At 41.2% G+C, this 20,948-nt stretch overlaps 1 protein-coding gene across 1 annotated transcript in view; it reads right to left on the reverse strand.

Annotated features, from left to right (window-relative positions):
* The window catches only part of PRIM1 (DNA primase subunit 1), a 25,416-nt gene continuing 4,468 nt past the window's right edge, over positions 1-20,948 (reverse strand). The window contains exons 3-13 of the mRNA XM_047786966.1: positions 20,243-20,349; positions 20,098-20,171; positions 17,660-17,796; positions 16,948-17,006; positions 14,682-14,791; positions 14,110-14,201; positions 13,807-13,948; positions 8,936-9,005; positions 7,594-7,682; positions 2,763-2,861; positions 1-122 (exon numbers count right to left, since the gene is read on the reverse strand). Of these exons, the coding sequence (XP_047642922.1) occupies positions 103-122; positions 2,763-2,861; positions 7,594-7,682; positions 8,936-9,005; positions 13,807-13,948; positions 14,110-14,201; positions 14,682-14,791; positions 16,948-17,006; positions 17,660-17,796; positions 20,098-20,171; positions 20,243-20,349 (999 nt within the window). The 3' untranslated portion in view covers positions 1-102. The remainder of the gene's footprint in view (positions 123-2,762; positions 2,862-7,593; positions 7,683-8,935; positions 9,006-13,806; positions 13,949-14,109; positions 14,202-14,681; positions 14,792-16,947; positions 17,007-17,659; positions 17,797-20,097; positions 20,172-20,242; positions 20,350-20,948) is intronic.

A 20,948-nucleotide genomic window follows, 5' to 3' on the forward strand; every position in this document is an offset into this window, starting at 1 on the left:
TAGATACATAGTTCTGCTGTATTTATTAAACGGCTCTTGAAGTATTTAATTCTTGATTGAAAGTAGAAGATATCCACATTGGTATAAAGGGAGTTGTTATCTTCAGAAGTCTTTTTGTAAATCTGAAATAGAATAGGTTTTTATCAAGGATAGTACAGGAAAACGAAACAAAGTCCATTTATTTCATTCTGACTTGCTTAATGCTTCCATTAAATTCACATCATGCATAAAGATTTGCTCTCACATTTGCTGAAGCCCACATTATAGGCTAAGCTAGTACAGAACAAAAATACAAAGGACTTAATATGGCCAGTTGGAATGGCAGCTTCAATGAGGCTTTCCAAGTTCAGAGTCATCATTGTTCACTCAACAAGCACATATTTGAGTGTCTACTATGAGTAGAGCATTATCTTGGACACTACTTTTTAATCAACTGTCACACATTTTATTAAAAAATGAAGTGGAAAAGGAGTTTGTATTTCTACAACATTGCCAGTTTTCTATAGTATCTCTTTTTGTCTTTTTTAGGGCTGCACTGGCAGCATCTGGAAGTTCCCTAGCTGGAATTGGAGCTATAGCCACTGGCCTACCCCCACAGCAACAGCAATGCCAGATTCAGCTACGTCTGCAACTTACACCATAGCTCAGAGCAACACTGGATGCTTAACCTACTGAATGAGGCCAGGGATTGAACCTGCGTTCTCACGGATACTAGTCAGATTCAAATCTGCTGAGCCACGATGAGAACTCCAATGTCTCTTTTTTTAAATGGCTGCACACATGGCATATGGAAGTTCCTGGTCCAGGGACTGAATCTCAGCCCCAGCTGCAGCCTAGTTGGGTTCATTACCACTGAGCCACAATGAGATCTCCCACTGCTGATTTTTTTCCTTTTGGCTTACAGATATGCTCAAATGTCTCCTATTCAAAGAACTCTTCCCTTGACACTGCTATCCTCCTAGCACCTCCTTCTAGTTCTTATATCTAGTAGGATTTTATCAGTTCCCTACTGCATTTGACAGCTGATGATCTCCTTGAAACTTTCCCTTGGCTTCTGTGACACTTTAACTTCCATCCTTAATCTTTACACATCCAAAAAATCATCACCAAGTTTCAATGATGGCTCCAGAATCTATACTTTTTGGAGACCTGCAATTCTATTGTCCTAATGCTAATAGCCCCATTGACCTCTTGGGCTCTAGTCTATCTCCCACCTCCTCCCAGATATATTGTAGCCAGATTTACCTTTCTAGATAAGACTACAAATCATGGCATTCCCTTCCTTAAAAACTTTTAATAGCTTCCCCGTTCCATATGAATTAAGCTCAAACTCCCAGATTGGAATTCAAGGCCATCTATATACTCTGGCTTCAGTTAGCTTTTTTGGATTTCTATCCCATCACTTCCTGACACATCTTTTTCCAGACTAGCTGTACTTCTTGATGGCCTCTAGAGTGACTTGATGCTTTCCTGCCTCTATGCCTTTGTTCCTGCTGTTCCTTTAAGAATGAACAAACTGGAGTTCCCACTGTGGCACAGTGGATTAAAAATCTGGAGTTCCCATTGTGGCTCAGCAGTAATGAACCCGATTAGTATCCATGAGGATGTAGGTTTGATCCCTGGCCTCACTCAGTGGGTAATGATCTGGCATTGCCATGAGCTGCAGTGTAGGTTGCAGATGCGGCTTGGCTCTGCTGTTGCTGTAGTTGTGGTATAGGCTGGCAGCTGCAGCTCTGATTTGACCCCTAGCCTGGGAACTTCCATATGCCGTGGATGTGGCCCTAAAAAGAAAAAAAAAAAAAAAAAAAAAAGAAGAACCTGACTGAAGTGGCTCAGGTCACTGTGGAGACTTGGGTTTGAAATCTGGCCTGGCATAGTGGGTTAAAGGATCTGGTGTTGCTGCAGCTGCGGTTTGGATTCAATCCCGGGCCTAGGAACGTTCATATGCTATGGGTGCAGCCATTAAAAAAAAAAAAAAAAGAGGAAAAGCAAAGCAAAGAATGAACAACCTGTATCCTCTTCCCACTACTGTACCTCTATCTCATCAAATCTCTGCTTATAGAAATCTTGCTCATACCTCAAGGCATGTTATATTGGCACTGCAGGTTAGAATTCATACAGAAGTTCACTGAAAAGAGTTCAAATTCCATCCTCTTCATTTAAAATCTCAGGTTCTCTAAATCAGATAGGCTCTCTCTCAGCATTTTGTACTTTGTTTTATACCAGTTAGTACTCCCTAAAGGCAGGGAGCCATGGTGTGGAATTCATCTTTGTTTCCCTCATAGACACATAGAAGTGTTAAATGAATATGTGTTGAATTAAGGGACCTCAGTTTTCAAAATATTAGGGATAGTAAAATAAATTAATAACTTTTTTTTTTAAGAGGCCAAAGACTGAGCTCTAAAATTTGTTCACTTGATGGATACTTTAAAGTACCAATACTGAAATCTAAATAGCTAAAAGGGGAGTTCCCGTCGTGGGGCAGTGGTTGATGAATCCGACTGGGAACCATGAGGTTGTGGGTTCAATCCCTGGCCTTGCTCGGTGGGTAAAGGATCTGGCGTTGCCGTGAGCTGTGGTGTAGGTCGCAGATGCGGCTCGGATCCCGAGTTGCTGTAGCTCTGGCGTAGGCGGGTGGCTATAGCTCCAATTCGACCCCTAGCCTGGGAACCTCCATATGCTGTGGGAACAGCTCAAGAAAAGGCAAAAAGACAAATAAATAAATAAATAAATAGCTAAAAGGGAAAGGTATAGAGTCTTACCACTCTTCTTGAGAAGCTCTCCTTTCCGGGATCTATCCAGGTTTTCAAGAAACTGTTCAAAAACTTTTACAAAAGGAGCTAGACTGGTTTTCTTATAATCTAAATTATGAAAACCGAGAATTATAATTAGTATTTTGGCAGCAAAAAGTAACATGAAAGTATAACTTTTAAGTTTCTGGTAAGAATTCTCTAGAATAGTGCTATCCAATAAAAACATAATGAGAAATAATGTAAATTAAAATGTTTTAGTAGTCACATTAAAAGATGAAATTAATTTTGGCGTTCCCATTGTGGCTCATTGGGTTACCAACCTGACTAGTATCCATGAGGACTTGAGTTTGATCCCTGGCCCTGCTCAGTGGGTTAAGAATCCAGTGTTGCCATGAGCTGTGGTGTAGGTCACAGATGCAGTTCAGATCTGGTGTTGCTGTGGCTGTGGTATAGGCTGGGAGCTGCAGTTCTGATTTGACCCCTAGTCTGGGAACTTCCATATGCTGCAGGTGTGTCCCTAAAAGAAAAAAAATTAACTCATTACATCTAAATGACATTTCAGGAGTTCCCATCGTGGCGCAGTGGTTAACAAACCCGACTAGGAACCATGAGGTTGCGGGTTCGGTCCCTGCCCTTGCTCAGTGGGTTAACGATCTGGCGTTGCCGTGAGCTGTGGTGTAGGTTGCAGACGCGGCTTGGATCCCCCATTGCTGTGACTCTGGTGTAGGCTGGTGGCTATGGCTCCGATTCGACCCCTAGCCTGGGAACCTCCATAGGCCGCAAGAGCGGCCCAAGAAATAGCAAAAAAATAAAAAAAATAAATAAAATGACATTTCAATATATGATAAAGACTGAAATTTTTTTTTTCTAAGTATCCTACTAATACTAGATCCGAGCCACATCTGCAACCTACACCATAGCTCACGGCAATGCCAGATCCTTAAGCCACTGAGCGAGGCCAGGGATAGAACCTGCATCCTCATGGATAATAGTTGGATTTATTTCCGCTGCACCACCATGGGAACTCCCCAAGTATCAGTTTTTAAATTTAAATGAATTAAAATTGGGACTCCCCATGGTGGTGCAGCAGAAATGAATCCAACTAGCATCCATGAGGATGTGGGTTGGATCCATGGCATCACTCAGTGCATCAGGAATCTGGTGTTGCCATGAGCTGTGGTATAAGTCTCAGATGCGGCTGGGATCCTGTGTTGCTGTGGTTGTGACTGTGGCTGGTGGCTACAGCTCTGATTCGACCCTTAGCCTGGGAACTTTCATATGCCAAGGGTGTGGCCCTTAAAAAAGCAAAAAAAAAACCAAAAACCCCAACACCCTGGGAGTTACTGTCTTGGCTTAGCAGAAACGAATCTGACTAGTATGGATGTGGGTTCGATCCCTGCTTGGCCTCTCTCAAGTGGGTTGAGGATACAGTGTTGCTGTGAGCTGTGGTATAGGTCACAGACACGGCTTGGATCCTGTGTTGCTGTGGCTGTGGCCTAGGCTGGCAGCTGTAGCTCCAGTATAACCCCTAGCCTGGGAACCTCCATATGCCGAGGGTACAGCCCTAAAAAGTAAACAAAACAAAACAAAAAACAACAAAAACCCCCCAAAACAATCAATATTGCCTGAGGTGGTTATGAACTACGTCTTAGAAAGAAGGTAAAATTAGATAGAGGGGAGAGGAACATACCAGGATTTGGGAAATAGAAAGGAAGGAGCAAATGGTACTAATGTGAAAAGGACAAAGGCTTAGAATCACAGAAACTAAAGAAATAATAAGGAACTTACACATCACTTATTCCAGTCTCCCACCACCTCTAAAGCATCCCTGATTTACTGATGGCTATTACCCATTATGAATACTTGAAATGATATGCAGTTCAGTTTGTTTATTCATTTATTTAGGGCTGTACCTGCGGCATATGGAAGTTCCCAGACTAGGGGTCAAATCAGAACTGCAGCTGCTGGCCTACACAACAGCCACAGAAATACCAGATCTAAGCCATGTCTGTGACCTACACCACAGCTCATGGCAACACCAGATCCTTAACCCACTAAGTGAGGCCAGGGATTGAATCCCATCCTCATGGATACTAGTTGGGTTCTCAACCCACTGACCTACAATGCAGATTCCAGTTCAGTTCATTTTTGAACACATATTTATTAGAAAATTTCTCCTTGTAGGAAAATAAAACTTTTTTTTTTTTTTGCTTTTTTAGGGCCAACTTGTGGCATATGGAAGTTTCCAGGCTAGGGGTCAAATCAGAGCTGCAGCTCCTGGCCTTTACCACAGCCACAGCAATGAGGGATCTGAGCCAAGTCTGCGACCTACACTACAGCTCACAGCAACGCCAGATTCTTAACCCATGGAACAAGGCCAAGGACTGAACCTGCATTCTCATGGATGCTAGTCAGATTTGTTAACCTCTGAGCCACGACAGGAACTCCCAAAACTTGCTTTCTTAAAACCTCTGAACAAAAGCAAAAGATGTCCACAAAGAGACAATATTAAATTTAAAAAGTTGTGTTAGGAGTTCCCTTTGTGGCTCATTACGTTAAGAACCAGATGAGGATTAGGTTCAATCCCTGGCCTAGCTCAGTGGGTTACAGATCTGGCGTTGCTGCAAGCTGTGGTGTAGGTCTAAGTTGTGGCTCGGATCTAGTGTTGCTGCAGCTCTGGAGTAGGCCTTTAGCTGCAGCTCCGATTAGACCCCTAGCCGGGGAACTTCCATATGCTGTAGGAGTGGTTGTAAAAAGAAAAAAAGAAAGTTGTGTTAAAGTAATATATGTACTTTGTTAAAAAGAGTGAAACAGTACTAACAGGTTCATAGACCAACAAATAGCAGTCCTCTACCCTAATTCTGACCTCTTCATCCTCTTGAATGACAATTACCTCTTTCTTTCCTAGCATTCACTTCCAAAAATGAATATTTCCATTGTTACTTAAAAATCTAAGGCCGGGAGTTCCCGTTGTGGCTCCGTGGTTAATGAATCCGACTAGGAACCATGAGGTTGAGGGTTCGATCCCTGGCCTTGCTCAGTGGGTTAAGGATCCAGTGTTGCCGTGAGCTGTGGTATAGACTGCAGACACGGCTCGGATCCCACGTTGCTGTGGCTCTGGCGTGGGCCGGCGGCTACAGCTCCGATTGGACCCCTAGCCTGGGAACTTCCATATGCCACGGGAGCAGCCCAAAAAATGGCAAAAAGACAAAAAAAAAAAAAAATCTAAGGCCATTCTTCCTAGGGCTTTGGCTTTTTTATGGAGATGGGTAGTAGGAAGAGGTCTGAAAGTTCTTAATATCTTCTCAGTTCTCAGTGTTAATTTTCAAAATAATGTGCCTTGTTGTAGGTCTGTTTTCTTATGCTCAGCCCTTTCAATAAAGGGGTATTTCCTGGGATGTGTTCTTATATAATTTTGACAGTTTCCTCCCTGTTTTATGTGGTTCTTTTCCTGTCAGATATTAGACCCGTTGAAACAATTTTATCTTTTTCCTCCTAAAACAAGGACAAATTTGTCTTTTTTGTACTACTTCCTGGGAAATCTCAACTTTTCTAGCCCTTGTATTTTTTATTTTAATGATTTTTTTTGTTTCTAAGACCTCTTTCTTGTTCTCTGTTTCCTTTTCATAGCATTTTTTTTTGTTTTTTTTTTTGGTCTTTTTGCCTTTTCTAGGGCCGCTCCCGTGGCATGTGGACATTCCCAGGCTAGGGGTCGAATTGGAGCTGTAGCCACAGGCCTACACCAGAGCCACAGCAACGTGGGATCTGAGCCGCGTCTGCAACGTACACCACAGCTCATGGCAACGCCGGATCCTTAACCCACTGAGCAAGGCCAGGGATCAAACCTGCAACATCATGGTTCCTAGTTGGATTCGTTAACCACTGTGCCACGATGGCAACTCCTTCATAGCATTCTTATATTGCTTCATGAATACACTGTCTTATTCTCTGAGCATATCAGTTTCTTAAGAAAAGGCTTCCTGTGTTACTTGTATTGTCTGTTTTCCCTGAGTTCTTTTTACCAGTTTATTCTCATTAAAAAAATTTTTTTTTCATTTTAGGGCTGCACTAGTTGGGGGTCAAATTGGAGCTGCAGCTGCTGGCCTGCACCACAGCCATAGCAATGCCAGATCTGAGCAGCATCTTTAACCTATGCTGCAGCTTATGGCAATGCCATAACCTAAACAAAGTAAACTGCATACATAGTAGTTGTTAAATGAATAGCTGTTGAATCTAAGACTGTGAGATTCAAACAACTATCAACATTAATTGACAATTTAGTTATATAATGTAGATCCTGGCATTCAGACGTTACTTAGTAAATATTTTTTGGTTCCCCCCGTCACCCGCCCCACTTTTTAGGGCCACACCTGTGGCATGTGGAAGTTCCCAGGCGAGGGGTCGAACTGGAGCTGTAGCCACTGGCCTACACCACAGCCACAGCAACGCCAGATCCAAGCCACGTCTGCCACCTACACCACAGCTCAGGGCAACACTGGATCCTCAACCCACTGAGGGAGGCCAGGGATTAAACCCGTGTCCTCATGGATACTAGTCAGGTTGGTTACCGCTGAGCCACGAGGGGAGCTCTTATTTAGTAAATATTTGTTGACTCAAATTAGATTTGGAGCATCATTTGGGCAGTTGAAATTGAGAAATATTGCTGTAACATTATTTGTTACTGACCTGGTTTCAGGATAAACACTGATCCGTTCCGGGCTGAATCCAAGGATAATGAATTATTGGAGTCACAGAAAGATGGCTATATAAAAAGCTTTTGTGTGTTTGTATGTGTGTTAAAAAGCTTATCTTAAAGTGAGACTTCAATATATTAACCTACCTCTGGTTCTATGTTTGATACCAGATTCATCTCCATTCTCTTTTTCTTCTTCATTAGTAGAAATAGCATCCAATTCATGGCAGATGGAACTACAAATAATAGAATTAAGAGAATTTTAAAATTGGTTCTTGATCAGAATTACCCAGTGTATGATAGCACCATGAATCCTCTAAGATTTTCTGTGGAAAAAATTATGTGGTCAGCTAAATTTGGAATAGTCTAAAAACCATAATCTCTTCTTAGAGTTTTCTAAGCACATTAGCACATTAAAACCTGGAGATTCTTGAACTCCAGAACTTTTTTTTTGGTCTTTTAGGGCCACGCTGTGGCATATGGAAGTTCCCAGGCTAGGGGTCAAATTGGAGCTGCAGCTGTTGGCATACGCCACAGCCTCAGCAATGTAGGATCTAAGCCGCATCTGCAACCCAAATTATAGCTCACGGCAGTGCCAGATCCTTAACCCACTGAGTGAGGCCAGGGATCGAACCTGAATCCTCATGGATACTTGTCAGGTTTGTTACGGCTGAGCCACAATGGGAACTCCCAGAACTTTTATCTATTTATTTGGCCATGCCTGCAGCATGTGGAAGTTCCCTGGCCAGGTTTTCAAACCTGTGTCACAGCAGGGACTCAAGTCACTGCAGTGACAACACCAGATTCTTAACCCACTGCACCATAGGAGAACTCCAGTAATGAACTTTGAATCTATGGAGTTTCCCTTTTGGCTCAGTGGGCTAAGAACCTGACTAGAATCCATAAGGATGCAGGTCCAAACCTTGGCCTCACTCAGTGGGTTAAAGGACCTGGCATTGCCATGAGCAGCAGGGTCAGTTGTAGACATGGCTTGGATCTGGTGCTGCTGTGGTTATGGTGTAGGCCAGCAGCTGCAGCTTGGATTTGACCCCTAGCCTGTGAACTTCCATATACTGCATGTGTGGCCCTAAAAAAACAAAAAAATGAACTTTTTATCTGCTTAAGTCTGCATTTTCCAAACTTATATATATATATATTTTTTTTTTTCAACATAATAGCAGCTGAAAATCTTCTGTTCTGTGCAACTCACCAGGAAATATTGCTCTGCTAGGTCATTATCATATAGCCTCAGAGAAGCTGCCTCTTTGGAAGGGATCTAATCCAATACACTTCAAATTTAGAACAACAATCACAAAAAAAGGAGTCACTGGAGTTCCCTGGTGGCTCAGCAGATTAAGGACCCAGCATTGTCACTCCTGTGGCAAGGGGGATGTTCGATTCCTGATTCCTGGCCCCTGGACTTCCGTATGCCTCAGGTATTGTTGCAAACAAACAAACAAAAACAAATTATCAATGATATGGAACATACCTTATGGTTGGAACAGTAAATGGGTCAAACTGATCCACTTTCTGTAAATCAATAGGCACAGAAATGCGACCTGTGAGAACCAAAATTATAAATTGATGAATGTAAAACAGAAATCATAGGCCGTCTCCTGTAAGTTATTTTTGGCTAAAGTTTTAATCTAAGGCTTAGAAAGAAGGTTAGACTTATCTCTTAAGAACTATATTTAGAAGTAGAAATTAAAAGTACTTTCACATTAGCTATGCTTAACACCAAGATGCATATTGAACCATTACCTAGTTGCTCTTATTTCTACTTTTATTTCTCTCTTCCTCTTCCCTATATCCTTCTATATTTAAGTACAGAACAATCTCAAATTTAGTGAGTTCTGAATATGGAACAGAATAGATGTGAAATAGTTCATTTCGTTACCCTGATCTATACGCTGAGATCAAAACAGACACCTATGTGTTGGGCATCTTTGGAAATAAAATAGATGACATTATATTACCCTTTTACAATATTCACAACTAAGACACACATAAAATTCACATCTCAAAAATGAGATAATGAATTTAAAGAATGCCAGGTGACTAACAAAATAATTAAGAGAATTGGGAGTTATTGATTGAAGACAGAGTAAAAAGACTGCAGCTACTTAATGGGAAAAATATAATAAAAATGTATACATTTACAAATTAACATAATTATTCAGCCAAATCTTAAACATTAGAATAAGGGGATACTACTGAAGCTTTAGAATTAAGCTTAAAATAGGAGTTCCCGTTATGGCGCAGTGGAAATTAATCCGACTAGCATCCATGAGCATGCAGTTTGATCCCTGGCCTTGCTCAGTGGGTTGGGTATCTGGTGTTGCTGTGGCTGTGGTGTAGGCCAGCAGCTGGAACTCTGATTTGACCCCTAGCTTGGGAACCTCCATATGCCGCAAGTGTGGCCCTAAAAAGCAAAAAAGAAAAAAAAAAAAAAGAAAAAAAAAGAATTTAGCTTAAAATAAATATTAAGAAACATTAAGCTTATTACCAAAAGAAGCTAAAAATACATAATTAACAGGTTTGAAAAGGGGCTATATAAATGTATAGACTATGGAGTCATTATAGATTATTAAAGGAAACCAGGTAATTGGAGAATTGAATTCATGACAGACACTGTTCTAAGCACTTCACATTTTATTTTTTTCTTTTTGCCATTTTTCTTTTTGCCATTTCTTGGGCCACTCCCGTGGCATATGGAGGTTCCCAGGCTAGGGGTCAAATGGGAGCCGCAACTGCTGGCCTACGCCAGAGCCACAGCAATTCGGGATCCGAGCCGTGTCTGCAATCTACACCACAGCTCACGGCAACGCCGGATCCTTAACCCACTGAACAAGGCCAGGGATCGAACCTGCAACCTCATGGCTCCTAGTCAGATTCGTTAACCACTGAGCCATGACGGGAACTCCAGCATTTCACATTTTAGATCTTCACCATAACCCACTGAGGTTACTATTATTATCTCTATTTTATTTTATTTTATTCTATTTTATCTGTCTTTATAGGGCTGCACCGGCAGCATATGGAGGTTTCTTTCTTTTCTTTTTTTTTTTTTTGTCTTTTTGCCATTTCTAGGGCCGCTCCCGCAGCATATGGACATTCCCAGGCTAGGAGTTGAATTGGAGCTGTAGCCACAGGCCTACACCAGAGCCACAGCAACGCGGGATCCGAGCCGCGTCTGAGACTTACACCACAGCTCACGGCAATGCCGGATCCCTAAACCACTGAGCAAGGCCAGGATCAAACCTGCAACCTCATAGTTCCTAGTCAGATTCGTTAACCACTGAGCCATGATGGGAACTCCTAGAGGTTTCTTTCTAGGGTATGGGTCGAATCGAAGCTGTAGCTGTCAGCCTATATCTCAGCCACAGCAATACCAGATCTGAGCCACGTTTTCAACTTACACCATAGCTCATGGCAGTGCCAAATCCTTAACCCATTGAGCAAGGCCAGGGATTGAACCTGTATCCTCAGGGATACTAGTCAGATTTGTTTCCACTAAGCCGTGATGGGGACTCCTATTATCTCCATTTTACAGATGTGAAAACCAAGAGTAATTTGCCTAAAATCTCAGAGCAAGTGGCAGAGGTGGACTGTTGACACCAAAAAGGACAACTAAATACTTCTCTATTTATTGGCTGGAGCAAAATTTATGCCAATATAGCCACTGTTATATTTATTTTAAAGTCTGTTTTAATCCATCAAATTTTATGTAATAGAAATATGAAAGAGGAAAGCTAAATCCATTGAAAAAGAACTGAGGTAAACAGACATTTCTCCAAAGAAGACATACAGGTGGCCAACAGGCACATGAAAAAATGCTCAACATCATTAATTATTAGAGAAATGCAAATCAAAACTACTATGAGGTATCACCTCACTCTGGTCAGAATGGCCATCATGAAAAAGTCCACAAATAATAAATATTGGAGAAGGTGCAGAGGAAAGGGAACCCTCCTACACTGTTGGTGGGAATGTAAATTATGAGCAGGCACTATGAAGAACAGTAAGGAGGTTCCTTAGAAATAAAGTTACCACATGATCCTGCAATCCCACTCCTAGGCATATATCCAGAGAAAATTATACTTTGAAAAGATACATGCACCCCTGTGTTCATAGGGGCACTATTTACAATAGCCAAGACAAGGAAGAAACCTAAATGTCAATCAACAGATAAATAAAGAAGATATGGTACACACACACAGTGGAATATTACTCAGTCATAAAAAATGAAATGCCATTTTCAGCAACATGGATGGACTTAGAGATTATCATACTAAGTTAAATAAGTCAGACAGACAATGATAAATACCAAATACAAATGTGGTACCACTTACATGTGGAATCTAAAATATGACACAAATGAACAGAAATAGACTCACTGATATAGAGAACACACTTGTGGTTGTCAAGTGGGAGGGGAAAGGGGAAGGAAGGATTGGGAGTTTGGGATTAGCCAGATGCAAACTATCATACATAGGATGGATAAACAAGGTCCTACTGTACAGCACAAGGAACTATATTCAATAGTCTATGATTAACCATAATGGAAAAGAACATGAAAAAGAATATATGTGTATAACTGAGTCACTTTGCTATGTAGCAGAAATTAACACACATTGTAAATCAACTATACTTCAATAAAATTAAAAAAAAAAAGAAGAAAAGATACATGCACCCCAATGTTCATTACAGCGCTATTTTCAATAGCCAAGATAAGGAAGCAACCTAAATGTCTACCAACAGATGAATGAAGATTTGGTACATATATACAATGGAATATTACTCAGCCATAAAATAGAATGAAATAATGCCATTTGCAGCAACATGGATGAACCCGGAGATTATTATACTAAGTGAAGTAAGCCAGACCAGAAAATATCATGTGATATCACTTATATGTGGTATCTTAAAAAAAAAAAAGACACAAACGAATTTAATTACAAGACAGAAATAGACTCATAGACATAGAAAAGAAACTTATGGTTACCAAAGGGGAAAGGGTGAGGGAGGGAAAAATTAGGATTTGGGGGTTAACATATACATACTGCTATATTTAAAATACGTAAACAACAAGGACCTACTGGATACCTCAGAGATATACACTCAATATTTAGTAATAACCTATAAGGGAAAAGAACCTGAAAAAGAATCTCTCTCTATATGAATAAAACTGAATCACTGTGCTGTATACTTGAAACTAGCATGACACTGTAAATCAACTATGCTTCAATAAAAAAAATAATAAATTAAAAAAAAGAAAAAGAACTGAGGGAGGCAGTGGAGTGGAAAAAGCACAGAACTTGGAATTTTAAAACAACTCTGTTCCTAGCTCTGACACAATTTAAGACTGAAGTCACTTCTTTGGCCACTTTTTTTCCCTCTATACAGTGAGAGCTGTTCTGTGATTCCTTTCTTTTCTCTTTTTTTAATTTTTTTTTGTCTTTTTGCCATTTCTTGGGCCGCTCCTGCAGCATGTGGAGGTTCCCAGGCTAGGGGTCTAATTGAAGCTGTAGCTGCCAGCCTATGCCAGAGCCATAGCAATGTGGGATCCAAGCCGCGTCTGCGACCTACACCACAGCTCACGGCAACGCTGGATCCTTAACCCACTGAGCAAGGGCAGGGATCGAACCCGCAACCTCATGGTTCCTAGTCAGATTCATTAACCACTGCGCCACGATGGGAACTCCTCTTTTTTATTTTTGCTTTTTAGGGCCACACCCGAGGCATAGGAAGGTTGCCAGGCTAGGGGTTTAACTGGAGCTACAGCTGAAGGCCTACACCACAGCCAGAGCAACACCAGATCAGAGCCTCATCTGTGATCTACACCACAGCTCACGGCATCACCGGATCCTTAATGCTGAGTGAGGCCAGGGATCAAACCCACGACCTCAGGGTTCCTAGTTGGATTCCTTTCCGATGCACCACGTTATGTGATTTCTAAGTTCTCCAACTCTGCTTTTAACACTGAACCTCAGAAATCCAGCTGAAAATTACTTACACAGTGGGAACTCATCCAGTAGCTACTAATCAACAACTGAAAAATAATTTAACTCAGTGTATTAGCTGACAGAACAGTTTTTCAACCTTTACTATTTCAGACACTTAACACCCAGTAACATGCTTTCTAAAACAAGAAATAATTTTGGGAGTTCTCCTGTGCACAGAGGTTTAAGGATCTGGAGTTGTCGCTGCAGTGGCTCAGGTCACTGCTGTGATATGGGTACAATCCCTAGTGTGGGAACTTCTGCACACTGTAGCATGGACAAAAAAACCAACCACCCAACCAACCAACCAACCAAAGAATAACTTATATTTTTCTTTTAGTTTTCCTCACTTTCTTACCTGTTTTAGGATGAACACTAAAAGGGCTCTTCAGTAAATGATTGATTCCTTTGCTAACATTGATATCCAGTCGTGGAAAACAGTACTGGAGCATAATTTCCCACTCAAGCCAGGGTCCACATTTATCGTTTTTGCTGTTATTCTAAAAATAGACGCAAGTCCAGCATGAGGATCAGTAGGAACCTTTGAGGATTTCTTTAAAGTCTCTTATAAATGATCTTTAACCACTTTTAATTTAGTGAGCAAAATAATCACAATTTAATTAAGAATTGTATTTGTAATACCGACTTCAGCAGAATATACCTGATATCTGCTGGCTGCTTTCTTCAAATACTCCCAACGCTGAAGTGAATTCTGATGCTTTTGGAAGCTTTGTTGAAGTTCATCATGCATTGGTGAGGGGTGATTAAGGAACATACTCATTTAGGGCACGTAAATGAACAACTTATTTTCAGTGTGTATTATCATAAGGAAAATAAAGTTTACCTAGAAAGTTATTACTATTTTCTTATTAAACACATATCCCTGGAAAAATTCTGCTGTAAAAATATATGACAGAAGGAATGCCTAAATAATTATATGGATTAGGGTAAAACCATCCCCTGATCTTTACATACCTTAATAATGATTCTGCATCCTGTAAATAGTCATTAATTTTAGGAGGATCAATTCCAAAATGAGGAAATTTATTTATGAAATGGCCTCACTTACTGTATTCTAGACTAGAGATAAAAAAAAATGCAGAAATTCAGGAAATGTTTTATATAAAAAAGATTAAACTCGTAAGAGTAAATATGTGAGGATATGTAGATAGAACACATTATAATATAGATCAATACAAGTAGCTTACAAAATAATGATTTGGGAAAGGATATTTTCAGGAACAAGGGCTAAAATCTTATCCCAGCTTTCTTTATTTTCAAGAATATTTTGACCAACCAAGGCATATTCTTCAAAGTATTTTTTAATTATGTTTATAGATTTTCTGCAGGAATAACAATAACAAAGTCCCATCACTATTAGCAACACATACACCACATAGCTTTTGTCCATTTGGAAGGCTAGTACTTATTTTCACTCAGTTTCTAGAACTTAACCCTCCTTCAGAGGGTTATGAGAGTTAAATGAGCCACTCTAAGGGGAAATAACCTAGCATAGCACTTGGCTGAGACTAGATATTCAAGAAATGTTTATTTCTTAAACTCCACAACTTCAAAGGTTAATAACATCATAAATATGCAACAAGGGGAGTTCCTGTTGTGGTTCAGCAGGTTAAGAACCTGACTAATACCCATGAGGATTCCGCTGGATACCTAGCCTCGCTCAGCAGGTTAAGGATCTGGTGTTGCCATGAGCTGCAGTGTAGGTCGCAGATGCTGCTTGGATCCAGTGTTGCTGTGGCTGTGGTATAGGCCAGCAGCTGCAGCTCCAATTTGACCTCTAGCCTAGGAACTTCCATATGCTATAGATGTGGCCCTAAAAAGAAAAAGAAAAAAAGTAACAAGCGTAGAAAGCAAACAAGTCAGGTCAACATAATAATATAGCAGTAGTAGACTGTGGGACACAGTCTACCATTTCTACTCTGAATTGCTTGCTTTATTACTATTATTTTCTTTGGCGACATCTGTGGAATGTGGACATTCCCAGGCCAGGGACTGAACCTGTGCCACAGCAGTGACAATCTTTAACCTACTGAGACACCAGGGAACCCCTGAGTTGCCTACTTTAATATCTTAGTGATTATATGGTGCTTAGCAACTTGCAAATAGACTCCATATCTGCTGTTTCATCTAATTTTTGCCACAACTCTGTGAGACAGATGGAACAGTTGTTCTCCCCACCATACTGCTCAGAAATGGAGGCTCTAATATTTTATCAAGGTCGTATTAAAATGACAGAATGGGGACTCTTACTCCCTTCTTTTTTTAAATTTTTTTTTTGTCTTTTGTTGTTGTTGTTATTGTTGTTGTTGTTGCTATTTCTTTGGGCCGCTCCCGCGGCATATGGAGGTTCCCAGGCTAGGGGTTGAATCGGAGCTGCAGCCACCGGCCTACGCCAGAGCCACAGCAACGCGGGATCCGAGCCACGTCTGCAACCTACACCACAGCTCACGGCAACGCCGGATCGTTAACCCACTGAGCAAGGCCAGGGACCGAACCCGCAACCTCATGGTTCCTAGTCAGATTCGTTAACCACTGCGCCACGACGGGAACTCCCATTTTTTTTAATTTTTAATTTTTTGCTTTTTAGGGCCGTACCCACAGCACAGGGAGGTTCCCAGGCTAGAGGTCCGATCAGAGCTACAGCTGCTGGCCTACGCCACAGCCATAGCAACATCAGATCTGAGTCGTATCTTCGACCTACACCACAGCTCACAGCAACATCGGATCCTTAACGCACTGAGCAGGGCCAGGGATTGAACTGGCAACCTCACAGTTCCTAGTCAGATTTGTTTCCGCTACACCACAATGGGAACTCCGGGACCCTTACTCCTAATGTTCCCCAGAGGTGAATTCAATGGAAAGAGTACAGTTTTGGGAATCAGGCAGACCAGGACATGAATTCTAAATTTAACATTAGTTCCCAATGTGGCTCAGTGGTTAATGAATCCGACTAGGAACCATGAGGTTTTGGGTTCCATCCCTGGCCTCGCTCAGTGGGTTAAGGATCTGGCGTTGCTGTGAGCTGTGGTGTAGGTCTCAGACATGGCTCGGATCCTGAGCTGCTGTGGCTCTAGCGTAGGCTGGAGGCTACAGCTCTGATTCAACCCCTAGCCTCGGAATCTCCATATGCTGCAGGTGCAGCGCTAGAAAAGACAAAAAAAAAAAGATAAAAAGACCAAAAAAAAAAAAATTAACGATTATTTGTGTGAAGCCAAGCAAATTATACAATCTCTCCAAATCTCACTTTTTTTATCTGTTAAGTGGAGATACCATTGTGTCCCTCCTGAGGTTATTGTGAAAGCCAGTAAGAACAATTGTGAAGCACCTATTGTGAATACTGGAGCATAAAATAGACACTCAATTAACTCTAGCTATTATTATTATGAAATGCTACCTCAGCAGAGAAAATTGACATGGTAATTCTAAAAGCATATGCAGGTAAATCAGACACAACTGCATGGAGTCTTTTCCAACAGACCTGACAAAAGGGTGAATTTTTTCATTTAGATGAACTTTCTTTTTAACGTCTTGACCACCCTGAAAAACAAATCATCAAAAATCACTTATGTATATTATATAACATATAATTAAAACCTTAACGTGTTCTAAAGATATCAATTAAATTCTGTCAAAGTATAGGACCTTGGGTGCTATTTTATATAGTCTCATACCTGTAATTTTCTGGGATAACTTTACTTGACATACTTGAACCAGAAAATTAATCTTATCTTCCTTTTCCCACAAAGGAGGATACTCACAGCAAAATATATTAAAAAATGTAGCTACTAAGATTTTAACTGACCTAATGGTAAAATCATCTACTCTGAAATATGGATGCTATAAAAGATAATTTTGGAGTTCATGTCGTGGCTGAGTGGAAACGAATCTGACTAGTATCCATGAGGATGCAGGTTTGATCCCTGGCCTCACTCAGTGGGTTAGGATCCGATGCTGCCACGAGCTGTGGTGTAGGTCGCAGAGGTGGCTTGGATCTGGCATTGCTATGGCTGTGGCGTAGGCCAGCAGCTACAGCTCTGATTCGACCCCTAGCCTGGAAACTTCCATATGCAGTGGGTGCGACCCTAAAAAGACAAAAAAAAAAAAACCGATAGTTTAACTTTGTTACTAAATATACCAGGTTTGGTAGTACCTAGCAAATAAATATTAATGATCACTAAAGAAGATCTTACCTTTACAAGACTCAGATACTCAACTATCCCAGAACGTACTGCAGAGGACAGTTTCCTAACTGATTCATCGCAGACCCAACAATGAACTCCTCTCCTTCCAGAATATACCCAGAGACGATGTTTAAATCCAAAGTCCTCTGAGGAGAGAAATAATAGATTTTAAAACAAATCATAAACACCTGGTTCTTGCTTACTTCCTTAGCTTCATTTTTTTACCTCTTATCCATGTATACTCATCTGTTTTTGTTTTTGTCTTGTCTTTTTGTCTTTTAGGGCCGCACCTGCAGCATATGGAGGTTTTCAGGCTAGGGGTCCATTCAGAGCTGTAGCTGCCGGCCTACACCACAGCCACAGCAATGCAGGATCTGAGCCATGTCTGTGACCTACACTTCAGCTCACGGCAACACCAGATCCTTAACCCACTGAGTGAGGCCAGGGATCGAACCCCATGTCTTCATGGATGTTATTTGGGTTTGTTAACTGCTGAGCCACAACAGGAACTCCTACGTGTACTTATCTTAACTATACTACAGTTGACTCCTGAACAAAGTAGGGGTTAAGGGTGTGACCCTCTGTGGTTGAAAATCCATGTATAACTCATAGTAGGCTCTCCATAGAAACAGTTCCTCTGCATCAGCAGTTCCTCTGTATTCAAGGTTCCACATCTCCAGATTCAACCAACCATGCACTGTGTAGTACTTACTACTGAAAAAATTCTGGGAGTTCCCGCCGTGGCGCAGTGGTTAACGAATCCGACTAGGAACCATGAGGTTGCGGGTTCGGTCCCTGCCCTTGCTCAGTGGGTTAACGATCTGGCATTGCCATGAGCTGCGGTGTAGGTTGCAGACGTGGCTCGGATCCCGCGTTGCTGTGGCTCTGGTGTAGGCCGGTGGCTACAGCTCTGATTGGACCCCTAGCCTGGGACCCTCCATATGCCGTGGGAGCAGCCCAAGAAATAGCAAAAAAAAAAAAAAAAAAAAAAAATTCTGGAGTTCCCTTTGTGGCTCAGCGGTTAACAAACTTGACTAGGATTCATGAGGATGCAGGTTCGATCCCTGACCTAGATCAGTGGGTTAAGGATCTGGTGCTGTGGTGAGCTGTGGCGTAGGTCGCAGGCTCAGCTCGGATCCCACATTGCTATGGCTGTTGGTAGGCTAGCAGCTGTAGCTCTGATTTGACCCCTAGCCTGGGAACCTCCCTATGCTGTGGGTGCTGCCCTAAAAAGACAAAAGAGGAGTTCCCGTTGTGGTACAGTGGAATTGAATCCAACTAGGAACCATGAGGTTGCAAGTTTGATCCCTGGCCTTGCTCAGTGGGTTGGGGATCTGGCGTTGTTCTGAGCTGTGGTGTAGGTTGGTCACAGCTTGGATCTGGTGTTGCTGTGGCTCTGGCATTGGCCGGCAGCTATAGCTCTGATTGGACACCTAGCCTGGGAACCTCCATATGCCACAGGTGTGGCCCCAAAAAGACAAGACGACGTAAAGGAAAAAAAAAAAAATCTGTATAAGTGGACCTGTGCCATTCAAACCCATGTTGTACACTATTTGAAGTTTCCATGCTCTTGCCTTCAGTTCTTTACTGAATCTGGTCTCTTTGCTAAGAATTTCTTCATGCTCCAGTACTTCCATTTCTCTCCCTGACCAAACAGCCATTTATCTCTAAAGACCTAGTCTAGGGTATTTTGTTTTGTTTTGTCTTTTTAGGGCCACATCCATAGCACATGGAAGATCCAAGGCTAGGGATCAAAGTGGAGCTGTAGCCACTGGCGTACGCCACGGCCACAGCAACGCCAGATCCGAGCCAAATCTTTGAACTACACTACAGCTCATGGCAATGCCAGATTCTTAACCCACTGAGGCAGGCCAGGGATCGAAGCTGCGTCCTCATGGATACTAGTCAGATTCATTTCCGCTAAGCCCCAATGGGAACTCCTAGTCTTGGGACTTTTAAAAGAGTTAATGAATAAGCCCCCTATATAAGAGTTAGCTATTATCATTATCCTTAAGATTACCTCTTCTAGGAAGCCTTTTATCATCTAATTTCTTCCCATTCCTGTATACATTCTTGCTGTTCTATATCCCCATAGCACCCTGTGCATATTAACACATATGTAATCCTCAATTTCCTTACTTGTTTCCTCTTTAGACTGCATAACCTACTTGAGGGTAAGAAATGTTATCTTTCCTACTTCCTTCATCTAGGACAGCACCTAGCATACAGAATTGCTCAATAGACGGTTGAATTGGGGGAAAAAACTCAATGATCTGATTGATAGTTTTATCAAAGTTTCAACTGTAACTTGAAGCTTTTATTTACCTAACATGTTTCAAAAAACATGTTAGAAATATATGAGGTTTATAAAATGGCACAGATAGACTAATATTCAGAGGAAAACAGATTCTTGCATTTGACTCTGCTCAGATACTGTCAATACTTGCCCTTCAATGCTCGATCAATGATGTGTATGGCCATCGTCATGAGGGTCCAGCACTTGGAACATATGTCTGCAGAACTGGAGCAGAATTAGCATTACTGGCTGTCAGTGGTATCACCCACCCAAACAGCAAAATGTGTGAAACTCACCTACAACATCTCCTCACATCATCATAGTCTGTCATGTCAATGTCAAAGACCAGCTCTTTTTCCTGAGCCTGGAAAGCTCCCAGCTTCACTGTATTGTGCTGATTGGGCTACAAGTACAAAATATCAATTCATTTCTGTAAAACATACATCAGATATACTTATTTCTACCTACACTGAAAACGTGGCCAAAGAGAAGGGAAGAAACCATATAATCCCAAGTCTATGTCAGTTGAAGTTCATTAATTCTATTCTATACATTCAGAATTGATAGCGATATAACTTAAATCTACTTAAAACAAGGTTTGATAAATACATATTATCAGAAATATTTTATTTTTTCTAGTTCTACTGAGATATAATTGACATATGATACTGTAATAACAAATACTTGTGGATTAATAGAAATCATAATAAAGCATTTTAGGTTTCTTATAAGGAAAAGTACATACAAATAAATTAATACCTCATTTATAGGTATTTTAAGGACCTTTAACTATTACTGGACATATAAATAACAAAAATTTAAAATTAAAAATTTTCTAGGAGTTTCTTTTGTGGATTAGCAGTGATGAACCTGACTAGTATCCATGAAGACACAGCTTCAATCCCTGGCTCCACTCAGTGGGTTAAGGATCTGGCACTGCCTCAAGCTGCGGTGTAGGTCGCAGATGTGGCTCAGATCAAGTGTTGCTGTGACTGTGGCATA

Source organism: Phacochoerus africanus, chromosome 7, assembly GCF_016906955.1.
Source record: "Phacochoerus africanus isolate WHEZ1 chromosome 7, ROS_Pafr_v1, whole genome shotgun sequence".
NCBI lineage: Eukaryota > Metazoa > Chordata > Mammalia > Artiodactyla > Suidae > Phacochoerus > Phacochoerus africanus.